Source organism: Cheilinus undulatus, linkage group 7 (genome assembly GCF_018320785.1).
Source record: "Cheilinus undulatus linkage group 7, ASM1832078v1, whole genome shotgun sequence".
In the NCBI taxonomy this organism is placed as follows: domain Eukaryota; kingdom Metazoa; phylum Chordata; class Actinopteri; order Labriformes; family Labridae; genus Cheilinus; species Cheilinus undulatus.
This window is the reverse complement of record NC_054871.1, coordinates 3,003,520-3,027,454: the sequence shown is the minus strand read 5'-3', so window position 1 is coordinate 3,027,454 and position 23,935 is coordinate 3,003,520. Positions and strand designations below refer to the sequence as shown.

General features: G+C 39.1%; 2 protein-coding genes across 4 annotated transcripts in view; one reads left to right on the top strand and one right to left on the bottom strand.

The window, feature by feature from the left end:
* Positions 1 to 2,616: 2,616 nt before the first annotated feature.
* Positions 2,617 to 12,038, bottom strand: fam174c (family with sequence similarity 174 member C). 2 transcript variants are annotated; one of them, XM_041791557.1, is made up of 3 exons: positions 11,630 to 12,038; positions 6,615 to 6,737; positions 2,617 to 2,872 (listed from the first exon to the last, which is right to left on the bottom strand). In XM_041791557.1, exons 1-3 carry the CDS (start codon positions 11,905 to 11,907, stop codon positions 2,869 to 2,871), a joined length of 405 nt encoding a protein of 134 aa, XP_041647491.1. In that variant the 5' UTR covers positions 11,908 to 12,038; the 3' UTR covers positions 2,617 to 2,868. The 2 variants fall into 2 exon arrangements, with proteins under 2 accessions (XP_041647491.1, XP_041647492.1); XM_041791558.1 differs by lacking the exon at positions 2,617 to 2,872 and having other exon boundaries at positions 6,611 to 6,737.
* Positions 12,039 to 22,619: 10,581 nt separating this feature from the next.
* si:ch73-60h1.1 (calcium/calmodulin-dependent protein kinase type IV) overlaps positions 22,620 to 23,935 on the top strand; it is a 37,324-nt gene continuing 36,008 nt past the window's right edge. For both annotated transcript variants that reach the window (XM_041791736.1, XM_041791735.1), the window contains exon 1: positions 22,620 to 22,912. In XM_041791736.1, the coding sequence (XP_041647670.1) occupies positions 22,854 to 22,912 (59 nt within the window). In that variant the 5' untranslated portion in view covers positions 22,620 to 22,853. The remainder of the gene's footprint in view (positions 22,913 to 23,935) is intronic.

Genomic DNA, 23,935 nt, shown 5'->3' with positions numbered 1-23,935 from the left:
AACTATCTTTAGATGTTGACGTAAATGAGCGGTTAGATGATGTTTAATTCTGAAATGCTTATTCTGACAGCCCGTTTTAGCAGATTTGTGTTAGCATTAAGCTAACAAAGTAAGAGGTACATCCTGGTCCGTCTATGAGAAAATCACATTTTCAAATAGTTGCCAGAAAGGGTAGTTTTCCTTGAAATGCACATCCCTAATACATTTATACAAATAATTTAACTTGCATGTGAATGATTATATGAAAAAATCTTATGATCTGTTTACAGAAACACAACTCAGAAAGTATAAATTTATTATGAATTAATATCTCAACATTCAGAGAAAATATTTTACTTCTAATTTTTTTTTTTTTTTTTACAAAACCTCCATTGTATGGCACTGTTAAATTAAGTTTCCAGTCCACGAAACAGTGAGGAAAGCACAAGACTTGACTTACTGGTTTTAAAAAAAGCTGCAGAGGCTGTATCAAAGGAACATTTTGGTGTCTTTTTTTAAAGATGTGCCCTAAATTCTGAAAATATCTTGGGCTCAAATTGACAAAGAGGTTTAAAAAAAATCTGAATGAATATTTCCAACAGGCTGTAATGTAATTCTCGATGGATCTTTTCGACATCAGGTAACGGCTCAGCTCTACTCAGCTTTGGTATCAGGCACCTCGTTTTCTAATGCACTTTAAACTTTGAAGGATTTCAGTGAAGGTGGTTCCATCATAGCGCGGCTCCACAACGGTGGAGGTGGAGTGCTTCCATCCTACTATGCTTTAACTGTAGGGACGATGTGGTATCAGGACTCACTTGCTAACCTCTTATGCACACAAGAGGCAAATTAGCCACGACCTAAGAGGCTAGCGGAGCCTCTTTAACTGCTTTTCTCCCTCATGTTGGTGGAAAAATGCTCCTGTTTGAGAGATGGCTTCCTTCTTTTTCTATTCTGGTAGTTTAAAACAGGGGTTCTCAACGTTGGGGTTGTGAGACACTGAGAGGGGTCTCCAGATGCCTTAAAAAAAACTAAGAACATTTTTTAATTACACTGTTGCCACTTAAACCAATCTAACCCATTTTTATCACTTTTTCCCACCAAGTTAAACTTAAAACCCTTTTTTGGTCAATTTCAACCCTTTCCACCACTTATTTCTTCCTGTTTTTGCTAATTCTAAACCAGATATTTCAACTCTCTGCCTATTGTTGGCGCTCTTGACACAGAAATGTCACTATTTACCCCTTTAACCGCTTTTTAAGCCACATTTCAAAATTTGAAAAGCCCATGTTTACCAGTTTCTGCCTCAGCTAACCCTTTTTTGCCAGTTTATATCAATTTTCATCCCATTTCACCAAATTTCCACCTATTTTTGCCACTTTAATGCAATTTCAGCCCATTTTGAATCCCCTTTTACCACTTAATATGCATATTTTTACCACTTTAACCCATTTTTGCAATTTTTTGTTTATTTTTTGCCACTCTTATCTAATTTTTGGCATGTCTAACCCATTTCTGCTACTTTAAAATCTAATTTTGCCACATTCCCTACCATTTTTTTGCCATTATTAACCCATTTTAGCTATTTCTTACCATATTTTAATTCAGTTTTCAACAAAAGGATTTACATTTTTGAGAGAGCTACTTACTACACCAATGAATTAAAATTTGTTTCTTCGATAAGAGTGGTTATTATTCAGGTTAAATATAAAATACCACAGCTTAACTTTACAATGGACCATGATTTTGCTGACCTCCAGTTTGGCTGGGCTCAAGAAAGCTCTCCCATTTCCCCCCCCAAAGGACAGCCTTGTCTGCACATGACTATTCTACAATGTTCATGGCTGTGTTCAACCACCTTCAGGTACAGTGGGGGTCCCTGGTCTCTGGCACCTTTATTTTGGAGGTCGCGGGCTGAAAAGGTTAAGAACCCCTGGTTTAAAAGACATAAAAAGACAAAATGGTACCAAAAGAGGAGTTCACATATTTCCGAGCTTCCCAAACTCCAACAGAGCTGCAATTCCCATCATTCCAAGCAAAGCTAGACAGGCCGAAATGAAGCCATGTTTTTGTCTATAATGAAGACATCCCAGACTGCCTCTGTTCGCATCCTGAGCTATCGGATATCAAACTGTTTCCAGTACACAGAGCATTAAGGATTACCACTTGGTATCTGAATGCCAAACATGGACATAAATCCCTGTTAATGCAGGGTCTAAGCAGGGTCCTTGTGTACAGGAGTTTGCAGTTGTTTTCCCTGTGCGTAATACACCCACTAGTGACTCATACAACAGAAATAATGATCTGTCACCTTCCTCCCTCTTTCTGTGGACTGGACTCTGCATTTGAACCTTCAAACAAACTCAAAATAAAGTAAGAATTATGGTGGCTTTCCGTGTAACTCAGAAACAAAGTGAGAAAAGATTTAGAGAAATACTGCCAGACAAAATCAGCGGTGGTTTCTGTGAAACTCCAGGTTTTAAGTCAGAACACTCCAACCCTCACAGGAGCTGATAGTGACACGGTGACGTGTGCAGCGTGGAGGGTCAGAGTCCTCATGCACCCTTATCAGCTGCTCTTCACTTACAGTAGTATAAGCACACAGTGGGAATGAAAAGGCAAGAAGAAGAAAGTCTCTATGAAACAACAATAATAATATAATAATAATAATAATAGCAGTGATAACAAAGAGAGGAAATCTCCACAGAACTGTCACATCATCCAAAACCATCTTAGAAAAATAAGGATTATCCTGCTCGGGTTAGTCGGGCAGCTTTGGCGTTTGTCTTCAATAACTGTTTGGTCCATGTTTCTCCTCCTGCATTCATTGGTCAGTCCTCTCTCTGCCTCCATGATCAATACGAGCCGATCACCCCGTCTGAGCCAGACTCATCTGAACAAAGGAAAAGATAAAACTGATCAGACCAATCAGCAGATCAATACAAGTATCAGTTACAACATGAGGGCAGAGATCAGGAGTTCAGCTGACTATGGCTCAGTTTAACAACAAAGATAATGAAAATGTATGTCACAGTATTTTTACTGTCCCTGTGGAGTGACGGTATCACATTAAAATGAGAGACATGAAATCATCATTCCTTTCGATAGATCATATCAAATTTGGGATTAGTCAAAATAATCCCAATTACATATTTTTTCCACATTGTAAGGCTTTAGTTGAATCTATCAAACGCTGTGTACACTGTAATGAAGACTGCCCAACCCAAAGATTGCAAGAATACCTGGTTGCGTACGAGGACCTCCTCTTCACACCCCAAGTTGGAAAATCACCGCCGTAACTCGTCTTCTAATACTAGAAGTCACTTGAACTGAACGATTTCTTCGTTGTTTTCTCCATGTGTCGCCGCCATGTTAATAGAGGCAAGTCCGCCAAGTAAGGAAATACAAGTAGACTAAAATTTGCGACTTTTCGGGTTAACAAGCACAGCGACAACGTTACATTAATTTTGATGAATCGATTTATGATCCAAATTCACGTATCACTGAGCACAGACGTTGTATGAGACAGGAAACTGGCTGGCCGGACACAGATGTCGCCGCCATGTTTCCAGAGGCAAGTCAATAATCATTCAGTACAGTAGACAAGGACTGTGCACGTTCTCGGAATAAAAAGCTCAAACAACGAGATTATATGGATTTTAATGACTCATTTATAATAAATGATCCATGTTAAAATAATAACTGATATTTATATATACTTATATTTCACTATCATAAATAATTTTTGTGCAGACAGTCCATTTTGGCGGAAGTGGTCCAGCACGCTAAACACTGAGCCTGAAGTACTTTGTATACGTGTGACAAAGGCCTTGTTGTGCAAGTTATCGGAATAAAAAGATCAAATGATCAGATTAATATATAAATATGTAAATATCGATTAAAAATAAAAAATATCTATACATATACGGAACTGTTTTATATCTAAAATTATTCTATTTTAAATCATGGAGTACATCTTTTTATTTAACTGAGAAAATACAAGAAAGCAGATTCACTTTTGTGTTTCACTGTCAGTTATTATTTTACATGGATCATTTATTAAATGATTCATTAAAATCCATGTAATCTCATCGTTTGAACTTTTTATTCCAAAAACGTGCACAGTCCTTGTCTACTGTACTGAATGACGTAATGGACTTGCCTCTGGCAACATGGCGGCGACATCAGCGTCCAGCCAGCCAAACTCGCTTATTATGTCTGTGTAAAGTGATACTTGAATTTGGATCATAAATCGATTTAGTAAAACTAATGTTATGTAATCGCTGTGCTTGTTAGTCTGAAAAGTCACATATTTTTTGTCTACATATATTTCCTTATGTGACCAACTTGCCTCTATTAACATGGCGGCCACACACGGAGAAACAACGAAGAAGACGTTCAGTTCAAGTGACTTCTGGTAATAGAAGACGAGATATGGCGGCACTCGTCTGACTTCCGGTGTGAAGTGGAGGTCCTCCGATGCATCCAAGCCCCTCTCGAAGATTGGCCCACTCCAGCTGTGATTTATCGATGTGTTTTATCAGTAGCTTTGGTGCTAGCATTCTGCATTACACTTACCTCATTTTAAAGCAGAAAAATATGTCAAATATTATTGGGTTCTAATGTCCAAAGTATTTATTTATGACACCTTTTAACATCTTTTCCAATCCAATTTTATCATTTTTATTTGCCACTTTTGATCAATTTTGCGCAATTTGCGCCCATTTTTGCCACTTTACACCAGTCTTGCCAAATTCTGACCTGTTTTTGTCACTTTTTCCCACCTAATTTTGCCAATTTAAAGCTATTTCACCAACTTTCCCCACCACTTCTTTGAATTTTAAGCCATTTTGGTCTCTTTTAAAGCCTGTCTACCACTTTTTCTGCCTGTTTCTGACAATTCTAAAACCAGTTCTTGCCTCTTTCTGCCTATTGCTGCCTATGTTGATCCAGAATTGCCAGTATTAACCTCTTTTCACCACTTTTTCGCTCATTTTATCCACATTTCTCTATTTCTAATGCCAATTTTTGCCAATATGGCCCGCTGCAATTTTCAAATTGCAGAGGGTGCAATATTTCTTTAACCTGAAAATAAAAGTTTTTTGTGGCAGAGATGTTATACATTACGTATCATGCAATCATTTAAGTGCCATGTTTTTGAATAGTCTGCAAAAAATCATTTTTTCTTCATTTTTGTATGTTTTTCTAAATGAGTATTAGAATAACATAAAAATGATCACTCCTTTCAATACAAGAATTCATATCTGATTTGCAATACGAGTCAAAATCATCACAAGAAGTTATTTTTTTCAAAACTGTTCAGCCCTTCTTTGATCTAATATTGTGCTGGTTTTAGTATAGAATGATTAAATGCTTGGGTTTGTTGGAAAATATATAAGATGAGGAACTTCAGAAATAATCACATATGAAATCGCAATAGATATTTCCCCAAATTTTTCAGCCCTAGTTTCAACCATTTTCCCCCACTTCGATCCCATTTCACCACCTTTTAAGCCACTTTACGGCCCATATTGCCACTGTTAAACCCTTTTACTACTTTATATGCCTGTTACTGCAATTTAAACCCATTTCTGCAACTTTGAAGTCCTATTTCACCCCCCTTTCTCTGCAAGTTCAGCCATTTTAACCCATTTTAGCCATTTGATCTTCCTTCATTAGATCTACATTTTTAAGTAGGCTATATATTATGGCACGAATTAATATTTACAGGTTTTCTGTTGCTTTGCCAGGAGTGATTATTATTCAGGTTGAAGGATAAAATATGGATATCAAAGCTAAACTTTTCAATGGACCAGGATTTTGTTGACTCTATAGTCCCCCAGTGTGGCTGGGCCCTTCTCATGGACGTACTTGTCTGCATATGACTATTCTTGAATGTGCATGGCTGTGTTCAACCACCTTCAGGTACAGTGGGGCTCCCTGGAAGACAGACGGAGTTAAAAAGGTGATTCAAAACGCCCCTGTTTCTTAAAAAAAATAAAATAAAAATAGCAGCAAGGACCTAGTTCATGTTATGAGCTGCACAGTAGATGTGAACAAAGGAAGACAGCTGTTGATGTCTTTTAAATGAAAAATATCTATTCTGGCAGGATGAACTTGGTTGTTTGCACAGAGCATAAACAAATGTCAGCACATGTAGTGTTGTCTCTTCTTTCTCTTCCTGGTGGATTTGCAGCTACGTACGTACAGTCACTGACTGGATTAAACTGTGTACCTTTCTGTGAAAGAAGAATGGGGGGGGGGGGCTCTAGAACTTTATTTTTGCATCCATCACCCAACCATGTTGTTGCACCAGCTCAGTGATTATTCTAATAGTTATTAGAAAGGCTCATTTACCTGCTCTGACTGAATTTCAGTCATGTTTTGTAACATTTGCATAAACAGTTAGTCTAAACACATGCATACAAAAATCTCTCATCCTGGTTTCATCCTTGGAGAGATTTCAGTCTGTTGAATCGTCGCTGGGACAACAGGACTCCCTTAATCTTGAGTCGTAGTGCTTCCTACACTTTAAAAACTGCCCTCCAAGCACCTTTATTTAGGACACTTTCACTTAACTAAGAAATCAAAGAGTGTTTCTGCAGCACAGTGACGCTCAGAATGTAGAGTCTTACCTGCGAAGGCTGCGAGCTTCATACAGTGTGTCGTCCTCCTCGCTCTCCATCCCGTCCATCTCCACAGAGTCATCATAGTTGGACAGCAGACCGTACTTCTTCCTCGGCGCCGGCCGCTTCAGCCTGAAAATGAAGTTTGTCAGATGAGATACGCTCTGAACACAAGAGGAGATGAAAGAGCTTCAGAAAACCATCTTAAATCAGGTTTTATTGTTTCTGCTGATCAGAGATGGAGAGCTAAAGTAAGAGAGTTTGGTGGTACTGATGTCTCATGGACGTTGAGAAAGCTTATGATGGTGTTTTAGTAATGACATAACTGATATTTATGGATTAAATGATAATTACATCACATGTTTGTTAGGCTGCAGTCAGCATAGATGCTCTAACAGGATTAACTGCTGAAGAGAGAAAAACACATGACTCATTAACCACAGCGTGCATCGTTTCTAATTCAAAGGAAAGCTTTCAAAGGACTGAATTCTGATCATATCTGGTGTGACATCTGTCCACATGAAGGAGAGAGTATGGTGGCCCTGAAGGTCAACTGTTCAAACGGTTCATGACTAGGACTAGGCAGTTAATTGCAAACGAGATTAAATTGCAATATGGCCCGCTGCAATTTCCATAATGTTACCTTATCATGAAATATGTCAAAATACCAGATTAATACATTCATTTTGCAGCAGCAGCAGAGATTTTATGCACATTTTGCAAACATTTGTCTTTTTTTTTTTTTTTTAATAAAATGTGTTACAAAAGTTGTCCTTTTCATGTTTTGTGTACCTTTTTTCGAATTAAAACAATAATCCCCATTCAGTAAAGCAATAGACATCAAATTTGCAATAGTAGCAACAATAACTGCAATTTGATATATTTTTTAATCGCTCAGCCCTAGTTTATTTTATCTAATACTGGTGAAGCTTTGTGTTAGTTTACGCAAGTCATACCCCAAGCCGTGATTGGCTGATAGCAGGTGCCTCCCAGCTCCCACAGCCAATCACAGCTCTTTCTCTCAACACAGCCATCAATACAAAGATGATGTACTGCTCACTAATCCCTGTGTGCATCAATAGTGATGCATCACCCTGCTGGCAAAGCTTCACCTCCTCCACCCCAGCCTCCTCCTTTACAGCTTAAAGCTTCACCTTCTCTACTCCAGCCTCCTCCTTTATAGCTTAAAGCTCACCTCCTCCACCCCAGCCTCCTTTATAGATTAACGCTTTACCTCCTCCACTCCAGCCTCCTCCTTTATAGCTTAAAGCTTCACCTCCTCCACTCCAGCCTCCTCATTCATAGCTTAAATCTTCACCTCCTCCACCCCAGCCTCCTTTATAGATTAACGCTTCACCTCCTCCACTCCAGCCTCCTCCTTTATAGCTTAAAGCTTCACCTCCTCCACTCCAGCCTCCTCATTCATAGCTTAAATCTTCACCTCCTCCACCCCAGCCTCCTTTATAGATTAAAGCTTCACCTCCTCCACCCCAGCCTCCCCCTGTATAGCTTAAAGGTTCACCTCCTCCACTCCAGCCTCCTCCTTTATAGCCTATATCCTATATGATGATTCAGTGTTTTCACGGAAGGATGATAAACTAAGGCAGAGGCATTCATCTTAGCCACTCATTTTGCTGTTGTTGTTGTTTTTTTTTTTTTGTTTTTTTGTGGCTTTCTGTTATTTTTACAGTTCATGAGCAGAGGGTTTTATAAAGACCCTTAAATAACAGAACTCAACTTGTCTTTATGTGGGAAACACAGGGATTAGTGGTATGCTTTATGAAAATACCAGCCACAAAAGAAAATCTATAAATGAAGATGTTTTCTTCATTTTTGAAAGGAATATCACAAAATAAATGATTTAATATTTTAAAGACAAAAATGACATGACATGAACTGCATACATTGACTTTAAATTATGAATGTTTTAAACAAAAACAAATATGAAAATAAAAAAATATTTAAATGTAAATTTGTGTTTGATTTTCTCAACAGTGAGACTCTTCAATTATATTTACTATTTTTACAATGTACTTCAAGTGTCTTCAATCTGACACTAAGAATCTGCTGCTCAGTTGGCCTTCAGGACCACCGTAGGAGAGGTTATTACAGAGGTAACAGTAATGGTTAAGTAGTTTCTAAAATGGCGAAGGCTAGCACGGAGGAATAAAACTAACAGAGAAAAAAAAAGCACCAATAAGAAGAGAACTTTAAATCCATAATAAAAGTATCTAAAGGAATAGCAGATTGGAATTCATAGTCTGAAACAGAAACTGGTAGAAAGCTTGGTTATTCCCCTCCAAATTCTGTGTGTCCAATAAAATAGAAGCTCAAATCAAAATCTTACCTAATATTTATCCTTGTAAAGGAGGGATTTCCAGGTTTGCAGGCATAAATGTTAGATGCATTTCTTGTGGATATGAGACAATAAAACATCTTTTTTTGTCACTGCCCAATGGTATTGTTGTTTAGTAAAGATGTACAGAAAATTTTAAATATAAAAACTAAACATCAGTCTAATAAGACCAAAAGACATGATCACAAAATCTGAATAATTTTCCATTAAAAATCTTCAATTTTAGTGGGTTAATTTCATAAAGCCAAGTTCAGTAAATCCATCCTTAACTTTAATATCTTCAGAATTAGTGCTGTCAAACGATTAAAAATTTTAATCAGATTAATGACAGAGTTGATGTGGATTCATTTCCATTCATCATGATTAAATATCATTAATTTTTAATCTATATTAATCACGTTTCATTTTGCAAGCTTGGCGCAAGTTAGCCAAAGTGCTAGCAGAATCCCCGACGAACGTATGCTTCACGTTAATGTGGTATTTTAAGCTGGAAGTGCTTCGGTTAAAAGAAAACTCCTTCCTGCAGAATGTGCATAATACTTCATGTCGGTCGACTGTTCCGTCTTGTTTTTTTGTACTCAAATTTCCCATCGAGAGGGCCGATGTGCTGTTTAGCATCTTCTGTATCGAGTTGGTTGGTCGCTATCGGATCAACGGCCCATTTGCGTAATTCTGCACTGTAGATGGGTTAATTGCATTAAAATTCTTAATAATAATAATAATAATAATAATATTTTGAATTTATATAGCGCCTTTCAAGAAACCCAAAGACACTTTACAGGAACACATAGACATTTTAATCAGATTAATCGTGATGATGGATTAATCCACAACACGCAAATTTTGACAGCCCTATTCATAATATAATTCAATTCTTACATAAATACTTTAACCTTAACCTTAACCAATAAAAAAGTGAGCACAAGTTATTTCTTGAAACTCCCAACCGAATATCTTTGACGCTCTTAAAATCTAAGTTTTATCTTATTAGTCATAACATTAAGTTCATCTATATGAACAGTTCCTATTTCATACCAGGTTTCTTTTTTCTATACTTACCAGTGCTATTTTATGGATGATTATCCTTGCACTATGCTCCTCATTTGATTTGACATCTGATGTTTTGCTGATGTCCTGAGTTGGATGTTCAATAAAGTGTAAAAAAAAAAAAAAAAAAAGACCAAGGCTCGACATGTAGACGTGCACATGCATGTGAGTGAGGCCAGTAATTCCCGTCAGAGAAGGGTGGAGCTGGCCAATTAAATCTCAACCTAATCCAATCTACATTTGGATTAAATCACAATATGCACGCCAAAATACCAGTTGAATACTTTTTTCAGCAGATGTTAATGCTCTACACTTCATTTAATCATTCAAACATCATTTTTAAAGATTTTTTTGCATAAAATCCTACTTTCCTCATTTTAATATGTTTTTCTTAATCAAAATGGCAATGACACAAAAAAGAAGACTCTTAAATAAATAATTCACAAGTAATTTGCAGAATAAGTTTTAAAAAATCCCACTTAGATATTCTTCTTAAATCATTCAGCCCCTCTTTAATATATTTATTATTGTTGTGGTTGTGCTACAGAATGATTTATTGCTTGTGTTTGTTGAAAAATACACAAAACGCGGAACTTAAAAAAGAATTGCATATTAAGTCACAATCGCAATGTTGAGGGAAAAAATATAATTTGATTATTTTCACACAACGACCAGCCCTTGTGAAGGTTGAGCAGATTTACTAAAAACTGAAATTTGTTCCATTTTGCAAAATGTAAACATCTGTTGATAAAAAGGGCAGGACTAAACTAATGTTTGCTTTTATTATCATCAAATATCTGTCTTTATTCTTCTGCTTCTAAAAACACAAGTAAAAAACCTCCACTGGTTCATCTTTATGAGCAGGAAGCTAAACCAAACTTCTGATTTAAAGCTTCTTTTACAGGCAGCACTTCTGTTCATAATAGATATTTTTCTATTTTGTTGTGACATGACCTAAAAGATGTTCATCAGCTAAGCTATGCTGTCATAAGGAGGTGGGACTGCGGTTGACCAGGGACTTTCAACAAATGCTACGAACTTTAGTGGGAGTTTATAGAATTTCATGAAGAAATGTTGTCACAGTGTAAGATGAATGCGGAATCAAGATTAGCTCTCAAGCAATTTAAAAGGTGTTAAATTATTGATTTACATTACATATACAGCTACAAGAGCCACGGAGAAGATAAACTAATAGATATATTAGTAAAGTTTGGCTTTGTGTCTGTTTTCTATCTTAAATCTTCGCTTTTTTAGGTCATATGATATTCAGACGATCATAATTCTGTTGTTTTGTTCTTGATTTATTCAACCCATGCCAAAAACCGGAAATAATCTCTCAGCGTTATAATCTTCCGTTTTCATGTATGAGCGCAGACGCTGCACCAAACCCCATTCAAAAAACTACCAATTAAATTCTTATTCTCTTATTGGCATTTTTTACACTTTCTACCCTTTTATTAATACTTTTATCACTTCCTATATTATTTATTTTCTTCAAAAACGTGTCGATAATTCTAATATATGCCGTTAGACAGATTTAGAGAGGATGTATGAGGTTTTATTGTCCATTTAGTGACTTCTTAAATCTCCACATATGTGACTGGAGTTTGGTTGGACTCACCGCACAGCTCGGATGAGGAAGTAGAGCACTCCGATCATGGTGATGCCGATGAGGACGTACAGGGCCCGCTGGATCATGGAGCTGTCCACGTTTAGGCCGTCAAACGGCCCTTTGGGGCTGCTCTTTGTCGAGTTCACCCCGCTGGAGTTCGTCAACGCGGGTCTGGGCGCCACGGTGCTGCCAGCGGCGGCAGTGGTCTCTGGAACATCCTTCGCCAGGGACACCAACAGCCAGCATACCGGAACCAGAACCACTGAGAGAAGTCCGCGAAAAGTCATTCTGACGGGACAAAAACACTTTTAACGGGACTAAAGAAGGAAACGGAGCGGAGATTCAGGTCCACGTCGCGTTAGCTGAACTCCGCCGCTTTGTTGACATAAAGTGAGCCTAAACTAGGAAGTTCATAACCACCCACTGATGACGTCAGAGAGAAAAGAAGTACCTTAGCCCTCAGTTTGACTCACAGGATTACAGGTAGAGCCCGCCAACCAATCAGAGCATCACAATACCTGCAAGACTTAACCGAGGGTTAACTTTCGGATCTAAAGCAGTAAATCCTATGACTAACATTTGACGGCGTAGAGAGGCCAGTTTACACCAGTATTACAGTACATACAAGAAAACAACGTATTGATGAAATATAATGTAATTCTTAAGTAATAATAATGACAATAAAATCTTAGCTATGAGATGCAAAGATGCGATTATGACATAAAAAAAATCTAAAAAAAAACAAACCATAAATATTATAGACCCTGTGGAATAATTTTGAGTTAAAAAGACGTTATCACAAGTTAAGTAAAAAACTGTTATAGTAATGACCAATAATAAGATAAAAGTCGTGTTTATTGGAATGAAAAGTCTAAAATGTATCTGTAAATCAAAAAGCAATGAACATGAGTTACTGTCGAAATCATGGGATTGTAATTATTTTGGATAAGCCAGAAATCATAACTATGATAAAAGTGAGGCTTCAGTAAAACTTTGAGGTTTAAAAGTTTTACTTATCAGGTCAAATCCAAATGACAAGATTAAGTTTTTCAGATGTGACCAGGCCTGCACACAGAATAGTCTGGGCCCCTGATAAACCCAGAGAATGGCCCCTGATAAACCCAGAGAATGGCCCCTGATAAACCCAGAGAATGGCCCCTGATAAACCCAGAGAATGGACCCCTGATAAACCCAGAGAATGGCCCCTGATAAACCCAGAGAATGGCCCCTGATAAACCCAGAGAATGGACCCCTGATAAACCCAGAGAATGGACCCCTGATAAACCCAGAGAATGGCCCCTGATAAACCCAGAAAACGGCCCCTGATAAACCCAGAGAATGGCCCCTGATAAACCCAGAGAACGGCCCCTGATAAACCCAGAGAATGGCCCCTGATAAACCCAGAGAATGGCCCCTGATAAACCCAGAGAATGGCCCCTGATAAACCCAGAGATTGGCCCCTGATACACCCAGAGAATGGCCCCTGATAAACCCAGAGAATGGCCCCTGATAAACCCAGAGAATGGCCCCTGATAAACCCAGAGAATGGCCCCTGATAGGCCAGAGGAAGGCCCCTGATAAACCCAGAGAATGGCCCCTGGTTAACCTAGAGAACAGCCCCTGATAAACCCAGAGAATGGCCCCTGATAAACCCAGAGAATGGCCCCTGATAAACCCAGAGAATGGCCCCTGATAAACCCAGAGAATGACCCCTGATAAACCCAGAGAATGGCCCCTGATAAACCCAGAGAATGGCCCCTGATAAACCCAGAGAATGGCCCCTGATAGGCCAGAGGAAGGCCCCTGATAAACCCAGAGAATGGCCCCTGGTTAACCTAGAGAACGGCCCCTGATAAACCCAGAGAATGGCCCCTGATAAACCCAGAGAATGGCCCCTGATAAACCCAGAGAATGGCCCCTGATAAACCAAGAGGATGGCCCCTGATAAACCCAGAGAATGGCCCCTGATAAACCCAGAGAACGGCCCATGATAAACCCAGAGAATGGCCCCTGATAAACCCAGAGAATGGCCCCTGATAAAGCCAGAGAATGGCCCCTGATAAACCCAGAGAATGGCCCCTGATAAACCCAGAGAACGGCCCCTGATAAACCCAGAGAACGGCCCCTGATAAACCCAGAGAATGGCCCCTGATAAACCCAGAGAACGGCCCCTAATAAACCCAGAGAACGGCCCCTGATAAACCCAGAGATTGGCCCCTGATAAACCCAGAGAATGGTCCCTAATAACCCAGAGAACGGCCCCTGATAAACCCAGAGAATGGCCCCTGATAAACCCAGAGGAAGGCCCCTGATAAACCCAGAGAATGGCCCCTGATAAACCCAGAGAATGGCCCCTGATAAACCCAGAGAATGGCCCCTGATAAACCCAGAGGAAGGCCCCTGATAAACCCAGAGAATGGCCCCTGATAAACCCAGAGATTGGCCCCTGATAAACCCAGAGAATGGGCCCTGATACACCCAGAGAATGGCCCCTGATAAAGCCAGAGGAAGGCCCCTGATAAACCCAGAGAATGGCCCCTGATAAACCCAGAGGAAGGCCCCTGATAAACCCAGAGAATGGCCCCTGATAAACCCAGAGAATGGCCCTGATAAACCCAGAGGAAGGCCCCTGATAGGCCAGAGGAAGGCCCCTGATAAACCCAGAGAATGGCCCCTGGTTAACCTAGAGAACGGCCCCTGATAAACCCAGAGAATGGCCCCTGATAAACCCAGAGAATGGCCCCTGATAAACCCAGAGGATGGACTTTGATAAACCCAGAGAATGGCCCCTGATAAACCAAGAGAATGGCCCCTGATAAAACCAGAGAATGGCCCCTGATAAACCAAGAGAACGGCCCCTGATAAACCCAGAGAATGGCCCCTGATAAACCCAGAGAACGGCCCCTGATAAACCCAGAGGATGGACTCTGATAAACCAAGAGGATGGCCCCTGATAAACCCAGAGGATGGACTCTGATAAACCAAGAGGATGGCCCCTGATAAACCCAGAGAATGGCCCCTGATAAAGCCAGAGAATGGCCCCTGATAAACCCAGAGAACGGCCCCTGATAAACCAAGAGAATGGCCCCTGATAAAGCCAGAGAATGGCCCCTGATAAACCCAGAGAATGGCCCCTGATAAACCAAGAGAATGGCCCCTGATAAACCCAGAGAATGGCCCCTGATAAACCCACAGAATGGCCCCTGATAAACCCAGAGAATGACCATCCACATTGTTAACATGAACAAAAAAGGTCATTCTGTTTAGAAAAAGTGATTTACATTCATTTTTAAAGGCCACATAACAGAATAATTAAATAAAAATCATGTTTTATTGCTTTGATAAGAGTAGTTATTATTCAGGTTGAAAATAAAATGTGATTATCACAGGACCATGATTTTGCTGACCTCCATGGGCCCCAGAAAGCTCTCCTCTTAACCCCCCCTTATGGTCGGCCTTGGACATGACACAAAATGTCATAATTGTGACATTAAAAGTCTATATATTGGCAAAAAGTCTATATGAGATTAAAAGTCACGATTATGATAATGTATTAATTCTGAGATAACAAGCCCTAATTTCGTGATTTAAAAGTCTAAATGTGTAAAAAGCTGTAAATATTAGAGAAAAAGACAAAATTGTAGTATATTTGATTTTAAAGTAAAATAATTTGATAGAGGGTCTAATTTATGATAGTAAAATAACCCATCTGAAACAAAAAATGTAAAATATAGTTAATAATAAGTCCTTAGTTTTAGTGGAAAAGTCAGAATTATTAAATTAGGTCAAAATTAGGTCAGTTATTGGTTTAGAAAGTTATGATCTTTGGATTAAAAGTTAAATGTAAAGGTTAATAAACATAATGAATATAACTATAATCATGAGATCAAATGTGAGGAAAAGAGTTACAAAAATAGATTAAGAGAATTTTTAAAAACGGATAAAAATCAAAATTATAGGATACAAAGCTGAAATGTCAAGAACAAGGGGGATCATGACATAAACGTCAAAGTTATGATAAATAAAAAACGTAATAATTCTGAGACATCCAATAAAAATGATGCCGAACATTTAAGATTGAAAGTCTCCTAATTTTTGTGAAAAAGTTTAAATAAAGAGATAAATGTTGGAACTTTTCAATGAAATCTCCTAATTATGAGATTTTTTTGAATCAGAAAATTTAGCAGCAATATGGAGTAAAAATCATTGTTGCCAAGTCAAAAGTCAAAGTAATGCAATAAAATACCATAATCAGGGGATTTTAAGTCACAAGTATGAGTTACAGGTTGGAAATGTGAGAAATGAATTAAAAATGAAATAAAAGTCCAAATTAGCAGACAGCTGAGTGTTTACAGATTGTTTGTACTGAATGTAGGGTCTTATTAACCATAACAGTGATATCTATCTATTTATTTATTTACTTACTTACTTACTTACTTAAATGTGTTGACAAACAGGGCCCCGGTTTCAGGAACAGTGTTTATGCAGAAGTGAAAACGATCTCATGTCGGCAGACTGTCAGGAGGGCTTTTGTCCACAGGATGGCGCTGTTGTGTGTCTAATGATATTTTAATGGGCGTCAGCAGAGATTTACCTCATAATGAGTCAGATTTGATGGGCTTTTTTTTGGCTATCATTTCTGAAATGAGTTTTGCTCCTTTTTTCATAATCATTTATCCTCTCATCCGTGTCTCCTCTTTTCTTATTTATCTTCTTTGATTTACACTGACTCTAACCTCTCCTAGTCTTAAATATTAACATGTACCTGTGACTAGACAGCAGTAGTCTGTATGAGAGAGACGGGGGACTCTGGTTCTGAAATAAAGCCTGTACATGTCTCAGTGTTATAAATGTGGATTGTTTTCTATAAAGTGTAATGATTACAGTTATGATGTAATTCTAATGTATTATTCAATCTTATTGCAGATTTCCATATTATCATGTGATTGTATATTATTCCTGCTTTAATTTAGCCTCTCTCTATGTTGTACTGATCAGTAATATTTACTATCTTTATGTGGCATACCACATCATACTGCATCACTTTCTATTGAACTGACTTTTATCAAATCCTATCATATGGTATTCCATCATGTCATGTAGTTTTTTTTTCGTGTCATGGTTTTTTGTATTTTGTAGAGTTAAGGATTGTTTGTTGCTGTATTGTATTAGAATATATTTGAATTATGACTGTAAAAAATCAACTTTTTAATCGTGATTCATCTGATAATTTCTGTAATTAATTGTGATTAATCGCACTCTTTTTTAACTGCATTTTGAAATTCCCCTGTCGTGCCTCTAGACTATATTTTGTGTCAGTTTTTGTTTTCTACAGTCTCCAGCTGAGGGTAATTGACTTCCTGTTTGGACACAGACCTGCTTTTAAAATAGGCTGAAGATTTGAATATGATCAAAAGGATCTGAAAGGAAATAAGGGGACAGTTTAAAGGTTAATGTTTGATATGACGAGGTTTAGATGGCTTTGACTTGTCCACTGAGCTGTCTGTGAGTTTGAATGAGTTTTAAGGAGCAGTGCTGGGTTATTTTACACCAGTGTAGATGCAGGGAGACTCTGGCCTGGTTTAACCAAAGTGTGTTGAAGGAGGCAATACAGCATGAGATTCATGTGATCAAAAATTAGTGCACTAATCGTGGACCTTAACTAATCACTATTAACTCAATTTATTTTGACAGTCCTAATTTTAAAGTATTGCATTATTTGATTATCTAAATGTACCTCACTGTTACTTATCTTACTGGATCGTACCATGTTGTATTTAAACATGTCATAGCCTGTCATCATGAATCTTACTGTTTTCATACTATAGGGCAGTGATTTTCAAACTTTTTCACCTAAGGCACACCTAAGGTTAAGCCAAAATCTTTAAGCACACCACATTTAAATCGATACAAAATAAACTTTTTAAATAATATTACAGTCAAGGTGGCCTGTAAAGAGGAGAGCTTTCTGGGGCCCAGCCAACTGGGGATCATGGAGATGGAAAAAGTGGGCAACAAGTGGCAAAACAAAGAGAGCAACGGGCGAAAATTGGTAAAAAAGTGGCCAAACAATGGGTTGAAATTGGCAAAAACTTGTTGAAAGTGTCAAAATAGTGGCAAAAATGGGTTACAATTGGTCTAAAAGGGTAAAATGTTGTACAAAGGGGGTAAAAATGGGTTACATAAAAGTGATAAAAAGGTGGCAAAAAAGATCACAAGTGGCAGAAAAGTGGCAAAAAAGGATTAAAGTTGCTAAAAGGTTGTAAAAAGAGGTTAAATGTGATGAAAAGATGGCAAAGCAATAGCAAAAGTCAGCAAAAAGGTCCAAAAAGGTGGCAAAAATGGGTTAAATGTGGCAAAAATGTCCAAAAAGATAGCAAAAATGGGTTAAATGTGGCAAAAAGGTCCAAAAAGATAGCAAAAATGGGTTAAATGTGTCAAAAAGGTCCAAAAAGATAGCAAAAATGGGTTAAATGTGTCAAAAAGGTCCAAAAAGGTGGCAAAAATGGGTTAAATGTGTCAAAAAGGTCCAAAAAGGTGGCAAAAATGGGTCAAGTAATAAAAATAAGTGGCAAAAATGCCAAAAAGCACCAAAATGGTTCAAGAAGTCAAAATAAGTGGCAAAAATGGGTAGAAAAAAATTGTTAACTTGGTTAAAAGTAGCATGAATAAATCATTTCAGCAACATTTTCAACCCAATAATAGCTTGCCACACTTTTCAGCTCTAAATGGGGTAACCACTGCCACAGGGCAAGGGTTCTCAAATGGTGTGCCAAGGCACACTAGTGTGTCTTAAGGCAGCTCTAGGTACAATATGTTTTAGCTACAACTTTAGGGCAAGTACTGTGATCAGGCCTGCCCACAGATCTGGACCCCTGAAAACCCCCAGAGAATGGGACGTCCCCAGCTGGGATTTATTGATGATATCACTCTCTCCGTTGCAGAAAAGCTCGTCCACACTTTTGTCTCCTCCAGGCTGGATTACTGCAACGCACTCCTCATCGAGATCCCTGGCCAAAGCCTAAATAGGCTAACCTGACACGCCAGATGGATTTGTTTCACACTGGATCCTGATGAGGGTGCGAAAGTACGATAACATCACCCCCATCCTCAAATCACTCCACTGGCTCCCTGTCCTGCTCCTGCTAACCCATATTTGCTACCTTTTTGCCAAATTTGGCCCACTTTTGCCTTTATTTGACCACTTTTTGCCCAATTTTGCCCTTTTCTTAATCACTTCTAGCCCATTTTTACCACCTTTATACAACATTTAACTCTTTAGATCAGTGGTTTTCAAACTTTTTCACCCAAGGCACACCATATTCATATCCATATTCACCTGGCACACCTCAACATGCCTTAAGGCACACTGCTTTGTGTGCTTTCGCCTTGCCACACCATTTAAGAACCACTGCTTTAGACCACATGTAACCAATTTTGCCACTATTTTGCCATTTTCAACAAGTTTTTACCAATTTCAAGTCATTGTTTGGCCAAAAAAGTTTGAAAATCACTGTTATAGGGTCCCACCATGCTGTACTGTACAGTTTTATTCAGTATCTTTTTGCATTGTTCCAAATCATATAGTATGATTTTTTTTTTATTGTACCTCATTATTTAAGATGGTTTTATAATGTCTTTATGATGTTTTGTGTCATTTTATCTTGGGCCAAACTATGGCCCGGGGTCCAAATGTGGTCTGCAGGCCATAGTAGATTATCCCGCAGCAAATACTAGAAATAAAATGAAATATGGCCCACATTTGAATACTGGCATTCAAAATAATTATATCTTGGTTTGGCAGCCAATAGCAGTTCCGAAAATTTTCCAGGGGCGGAGCCAATGGCAGCTCAGGGCAAAGAGAGCCTCCTGAAATCTGACTGGTATCCTGGAAAACCTGAAAATGATTGTCTATTTGCTGTGTCAACCATCAAATCAAGCGTTTAGCATTAGTTCAGGCTGGCCACAGAGACAAGCTCCGCCTCAATCAGTTGATCTCACGCAAGCTGTCATCAGCTGACGGCAAGCTGATTTGCTGTAAGCACGCTATTGGTCAATCACTCTCATGCTGCCTTATTTAAACTTCTCTTGCCTGGCCACACTCTGCCACTCTCTCCGCAAGCTAATCTTGCAGCCCTCCTCCACCCCAGCTCCTCCTTTATTCTACTTATGACTTCATTGATGTCATTTACTTCATCTTGTGGATATGAGAGTGGCCTCAACGTCCTTATGTATTTCTGTATGTGGCCCTCAGTGGAAAATGTGTGGACACCCCTGTCATATTGTAATACTATGTCTGACATTTGGACAAGGAAGGTGCTGAAAGGGCCGGACTTCACAAAAACTTAAATTAAATATTGTTTTTATTATTATTATTATCATTATTATTATTATAACTTTAAATATATTGATGATTTTTGTCAGTGAGCTCAGTCCAAGCAGCAACCTCCAGTCCTGAAAAATGAAGCCAATGCGGAAGTGCACACAGGGTTTGTCCAGTACTTTCTACAGTCTGTGGATCAGTCCCAATCGACTAAACAGCAACTGCCACTAGGGGGCGATTGTGATTGTGATATTCTGGAAGGTTGTCCATCACTGGGCTTGATGCTAAAATGCTGTGTTGTGATTGGTGGAAATAAAGGACAGGAAACGGATCTGTTGTTGTTGCAGGAAAAATTGAACTGTCAAAGTGCCTAAAGTGGAAAATTTCTGTGGTCAACGTCAGCTTTAATCAAGAATGGAATAACGACTTCGTGTTTATTATTCATCCTATTCAGTAAGGCCCATTTATACTCCCTTTACGTACGAAAATGTATACGTCCTTTTCAAACGATGCTACCGTCACTGCTCACATACTTCCATGCGTCCTTTATGTTGGCATGGATGTTAACCAATACATCCACGGGGGGGGGGGGGCAGCCCAGAGTCAAAAGTTTATGACAACAACAAACTCAAAAACAAACATGGCGACTGTGGAGGAGGTATTGATGATGTACCTCTTGATAAAAGACAAAAACAGAGGCAGCGTTTCTAACCAACTCGCACAACTTTTCCTCAAAAAGTTCCGCCATTGTTATTTGTTCTTCGTGTCTCACTAGAGCTACGTATCAGGTAGTGGCAGCGACACTGCCCCCACGGTTTCCGGTGGTACTGCCCCGTCTGGCCCGTACCCGTAAGCTTTATGGAAACGTGCAGAAATACGGATGAAATGAACGCGGAGCATGGACAGAAGGCTCCGTCCGTATCCGGATCTGTATTTAGCGTTGAGCATAAATGGGCCTTAATAGTGACTGACGGATGGATTTCTATGAAGTGGATCAAACATTTAGCCTGTGTTTTAAACCTATAGGGATTTTTTGAAATAGCGTACCCAAAATATCACAACATATTTCTACTGATCTTATAGTGGGGGTATTATGCCTTTTTTTCAAGGCTTTACACCATCTCTCTCTAATAACCACGTAGTAGCTTCACATGGTTTACAGCTCAAAAAACTCAGGTTTCTCACACTGTCGTCCTGAAAAACCCTTATTTCAACCTCCATCTGAAATGCTTTATTTTCGCTGCTGTCTCTTGAGTGATCCGGATCCCCGTCTGGATCCAGGAATTTTTTTTAAGGATTCTTTACTATTGGGAGATAGGGCCGATGGCGGAGGTCTGCGTTGTTACCACTTTACACCAGGAGGTGGCGGACATGAGTAACTTCAATCCCAGCAGCGTTTTTGGGTGTGTTTCTATTCAATGTTTTGGAGTTTACAGAGTTTGACACACGCCCGGTCGAGGAGACGAGTCGGAGCGTAACAGAGGGAAAGACAGAGAACTGTAGCGAGAATACTCACAATGCTGGGAGGAATAGAGGAATATTCACCCTCTGCCATGACGTTCAGTCATCCAGTGAGACCATGGGTGAGACTGTCAGTGCATCTGTTGGTAACAGCAGGCAACGCTTCAACCATGACATACCATATGTAGTAAAGGCATTGCTTTACCTCACTGTGTTTCCACCCCACTGGGAAGGGAGTAATCTGTGAATGCCGTAGTGGGGCACATGGGGACGAATCCAGGAATTTCTTAATAGATCCTTCACTATTGGGAGATAGGGCTGTTGACGAAGGTCTGTGCTCTCCAAGTGCCTTTGTGGTTCAGTCTATTTCATCATTTTGTATCATGTTAAATTGCATATTTTACTGTGTTGCTTTTAATTGTATTGCAGACTATTGTATTACATCATATTGCATTGTAATGTGCAGTTTCATCTTGTATCTTTCATTGCATTGCAATGCATCGTATAATGTTGGATGGTATCGTGTCTTATCTGTCTATGATGAGACTAATAAGAAAGATAAACTTTACATACTTGTTTATAGTCCTGTTTCCACGGTAAAACTGAGTAATCTTGTTTTCTTTTTAGCTCTTTTTCATTTAAAAAAGTAAAACCTTTCAAAGTTTTGTCTCTAAATCTCTTCTTGAATGTCACAGATCTACCATACCAGTCTACCAGTCTTATGCCTCACTGATGGCTTATTCTGAGGGGCTGAGCTCCTTCCAGAAGCTTCCTCTCCCGATAATCATCCTGTTTGTTTGTTTCTCTGCCGCTGACTCTCTCTGTTTCCTGCTTTGATAAATCTGAGCACATCTGCAGGCCTGTCTGAAGTCTCTATCTGTCATAAAGAATTAATTTGATGAAGAAAAAGGCCCAGATGACGTTGAAACGGACAGGGTCACGTGTCTCTGAGGTGTGATTCACGTGCGCCGGTGTCAGAGTTGCGGGTTTGAATCCCGCAGGATCAAAGCGTCCAGATGTCACGCTAATGTACATTTATGTATTTAGGTTATTTCTGTATTTAGGTTGCTGAGTGAGGCTGCGATGACTGACAGGCGGGCTGACCAATCGCAGCAAAGCTCGCCTCCTGTGCGGGGCTTTGATTGGCGAGCACCGTGACAAGGGGGCGGGTCTGTGAGATTACAGCAGCATCCCTCTCTGCAGATCCAGCGGACATCTGGAGCAGCCCTTCCCGGGAATCAAACCTCCACCGAGCACCGACAGCCTGCACGGAGCACACAGCCAGCACACATCCGGGTTTAGGGGCTGTCACCGCGGCTCTCCGGACAGAGTCTCCCCGCAGAGAGGCTGCAGCGCTCCGAGAGGCACACGGACTGATTCTGCCGGTGAAAACACGGAAACACGGATCAAACCGGGAGGGGAGATGGACCGAGATGATCTGAAGGCCTGATGGGAGCTGCGACACATCCAGACCTGGAGCTCAAAGGCGGATTTACCACCAGGCAGAGGTAGGCTGCTGCCAGAGGGCCTCAGGGTGGGGGGAAAATAGGTGAGCTTCAACTGAGGGTACGGATTAGACACCGTTTCAGTGATTTAGAGGGGTGTTCAGGATGTAAATAAGGTGCCAAGACTGTCTCAAGTAGCATCAAAATAGAGTTTGATGGTAGGGCTGGGCAACCAACAAGCATGTCCCAATATTTTTAGAATCTTAATGGCGTTAACTCATTTATCTCAGATTTTTTTTCTGCAATTCTCCCTATCATATTTTATTTTTTCCTCTCATATTGTATCATACTGGATTATTATACCTTATTACAGGGGTGTCAAACTCAATCTCAGCAGGGGCCAGATTCTGGATTCAGGTCTTACCTGAGGGCCTAACAGGGTCAGTATTCAACCATAACTATCAACCTCATTTTCACCAGTAATAAAATGTATTTTAAAAAAAAACAGCACTGATGATAAATCATTTGGAAATTCAAAAAAGTTAAAATGATAAGTTTAAAGGCTCAAGTCTGAGATAAAATTCCAATTTATTAGTTCAAAATATCAGAAGACGATATTAAAAATAGAAAAATAATGTTTTTAAAGAGCAAATATATGAGGAGAAAGTTGAAATCATAAGTTTGAAAAGTCAAAATATGAGATCACATTTGAAATTATGAGTTTAAGAGTCAAAATATGACTGAAAATTTTACATTTTTGAGCCTGAGAGTTCAAAATATGGGATTAAAAAGCCAAAAATGAGGAGTTGAAAATGTCAAAATGTGAGCTAGAATTCAACATGTTGACTTAAAAAGTTAAAATAATGACTTAAATTCAAAATTGGGAGTGAAAAAGGTCTAAATGTGATACAAAAAGTACAAATTATTCATTCAAAATGTCAAAATATGAGAAAAAATTGAAATCATGTTTTTAAAAGTCAAAATATGGGATTGAAAAGCCAAAGTAAGGAGTTGAAAAGGTCAAAATATGACTTAAAATTTAAAATTGGAAATCTAAAAGATAAAAATGTGACATATAAAGTCCAA

What these genes read in the sequence shown, in the direction of transcription:
- fam174c (XM_041791557.1), bottom strand. Translation starts at nt 11,907, where the DNA reads ATGACTTTTCGCGGACTTCTCTCAGTGGTTCTGGTTCCGGTATGCTGG. An exon ending in TTCCTCATCCGAGCTGTGCG is followed by an intron (nt 6,738 to 11,629) that starts GTGAGTCCAACC and finishes CTTCATTTTCAG; the next exon opens with GCTGAAGCGGCCGGCGCCGA.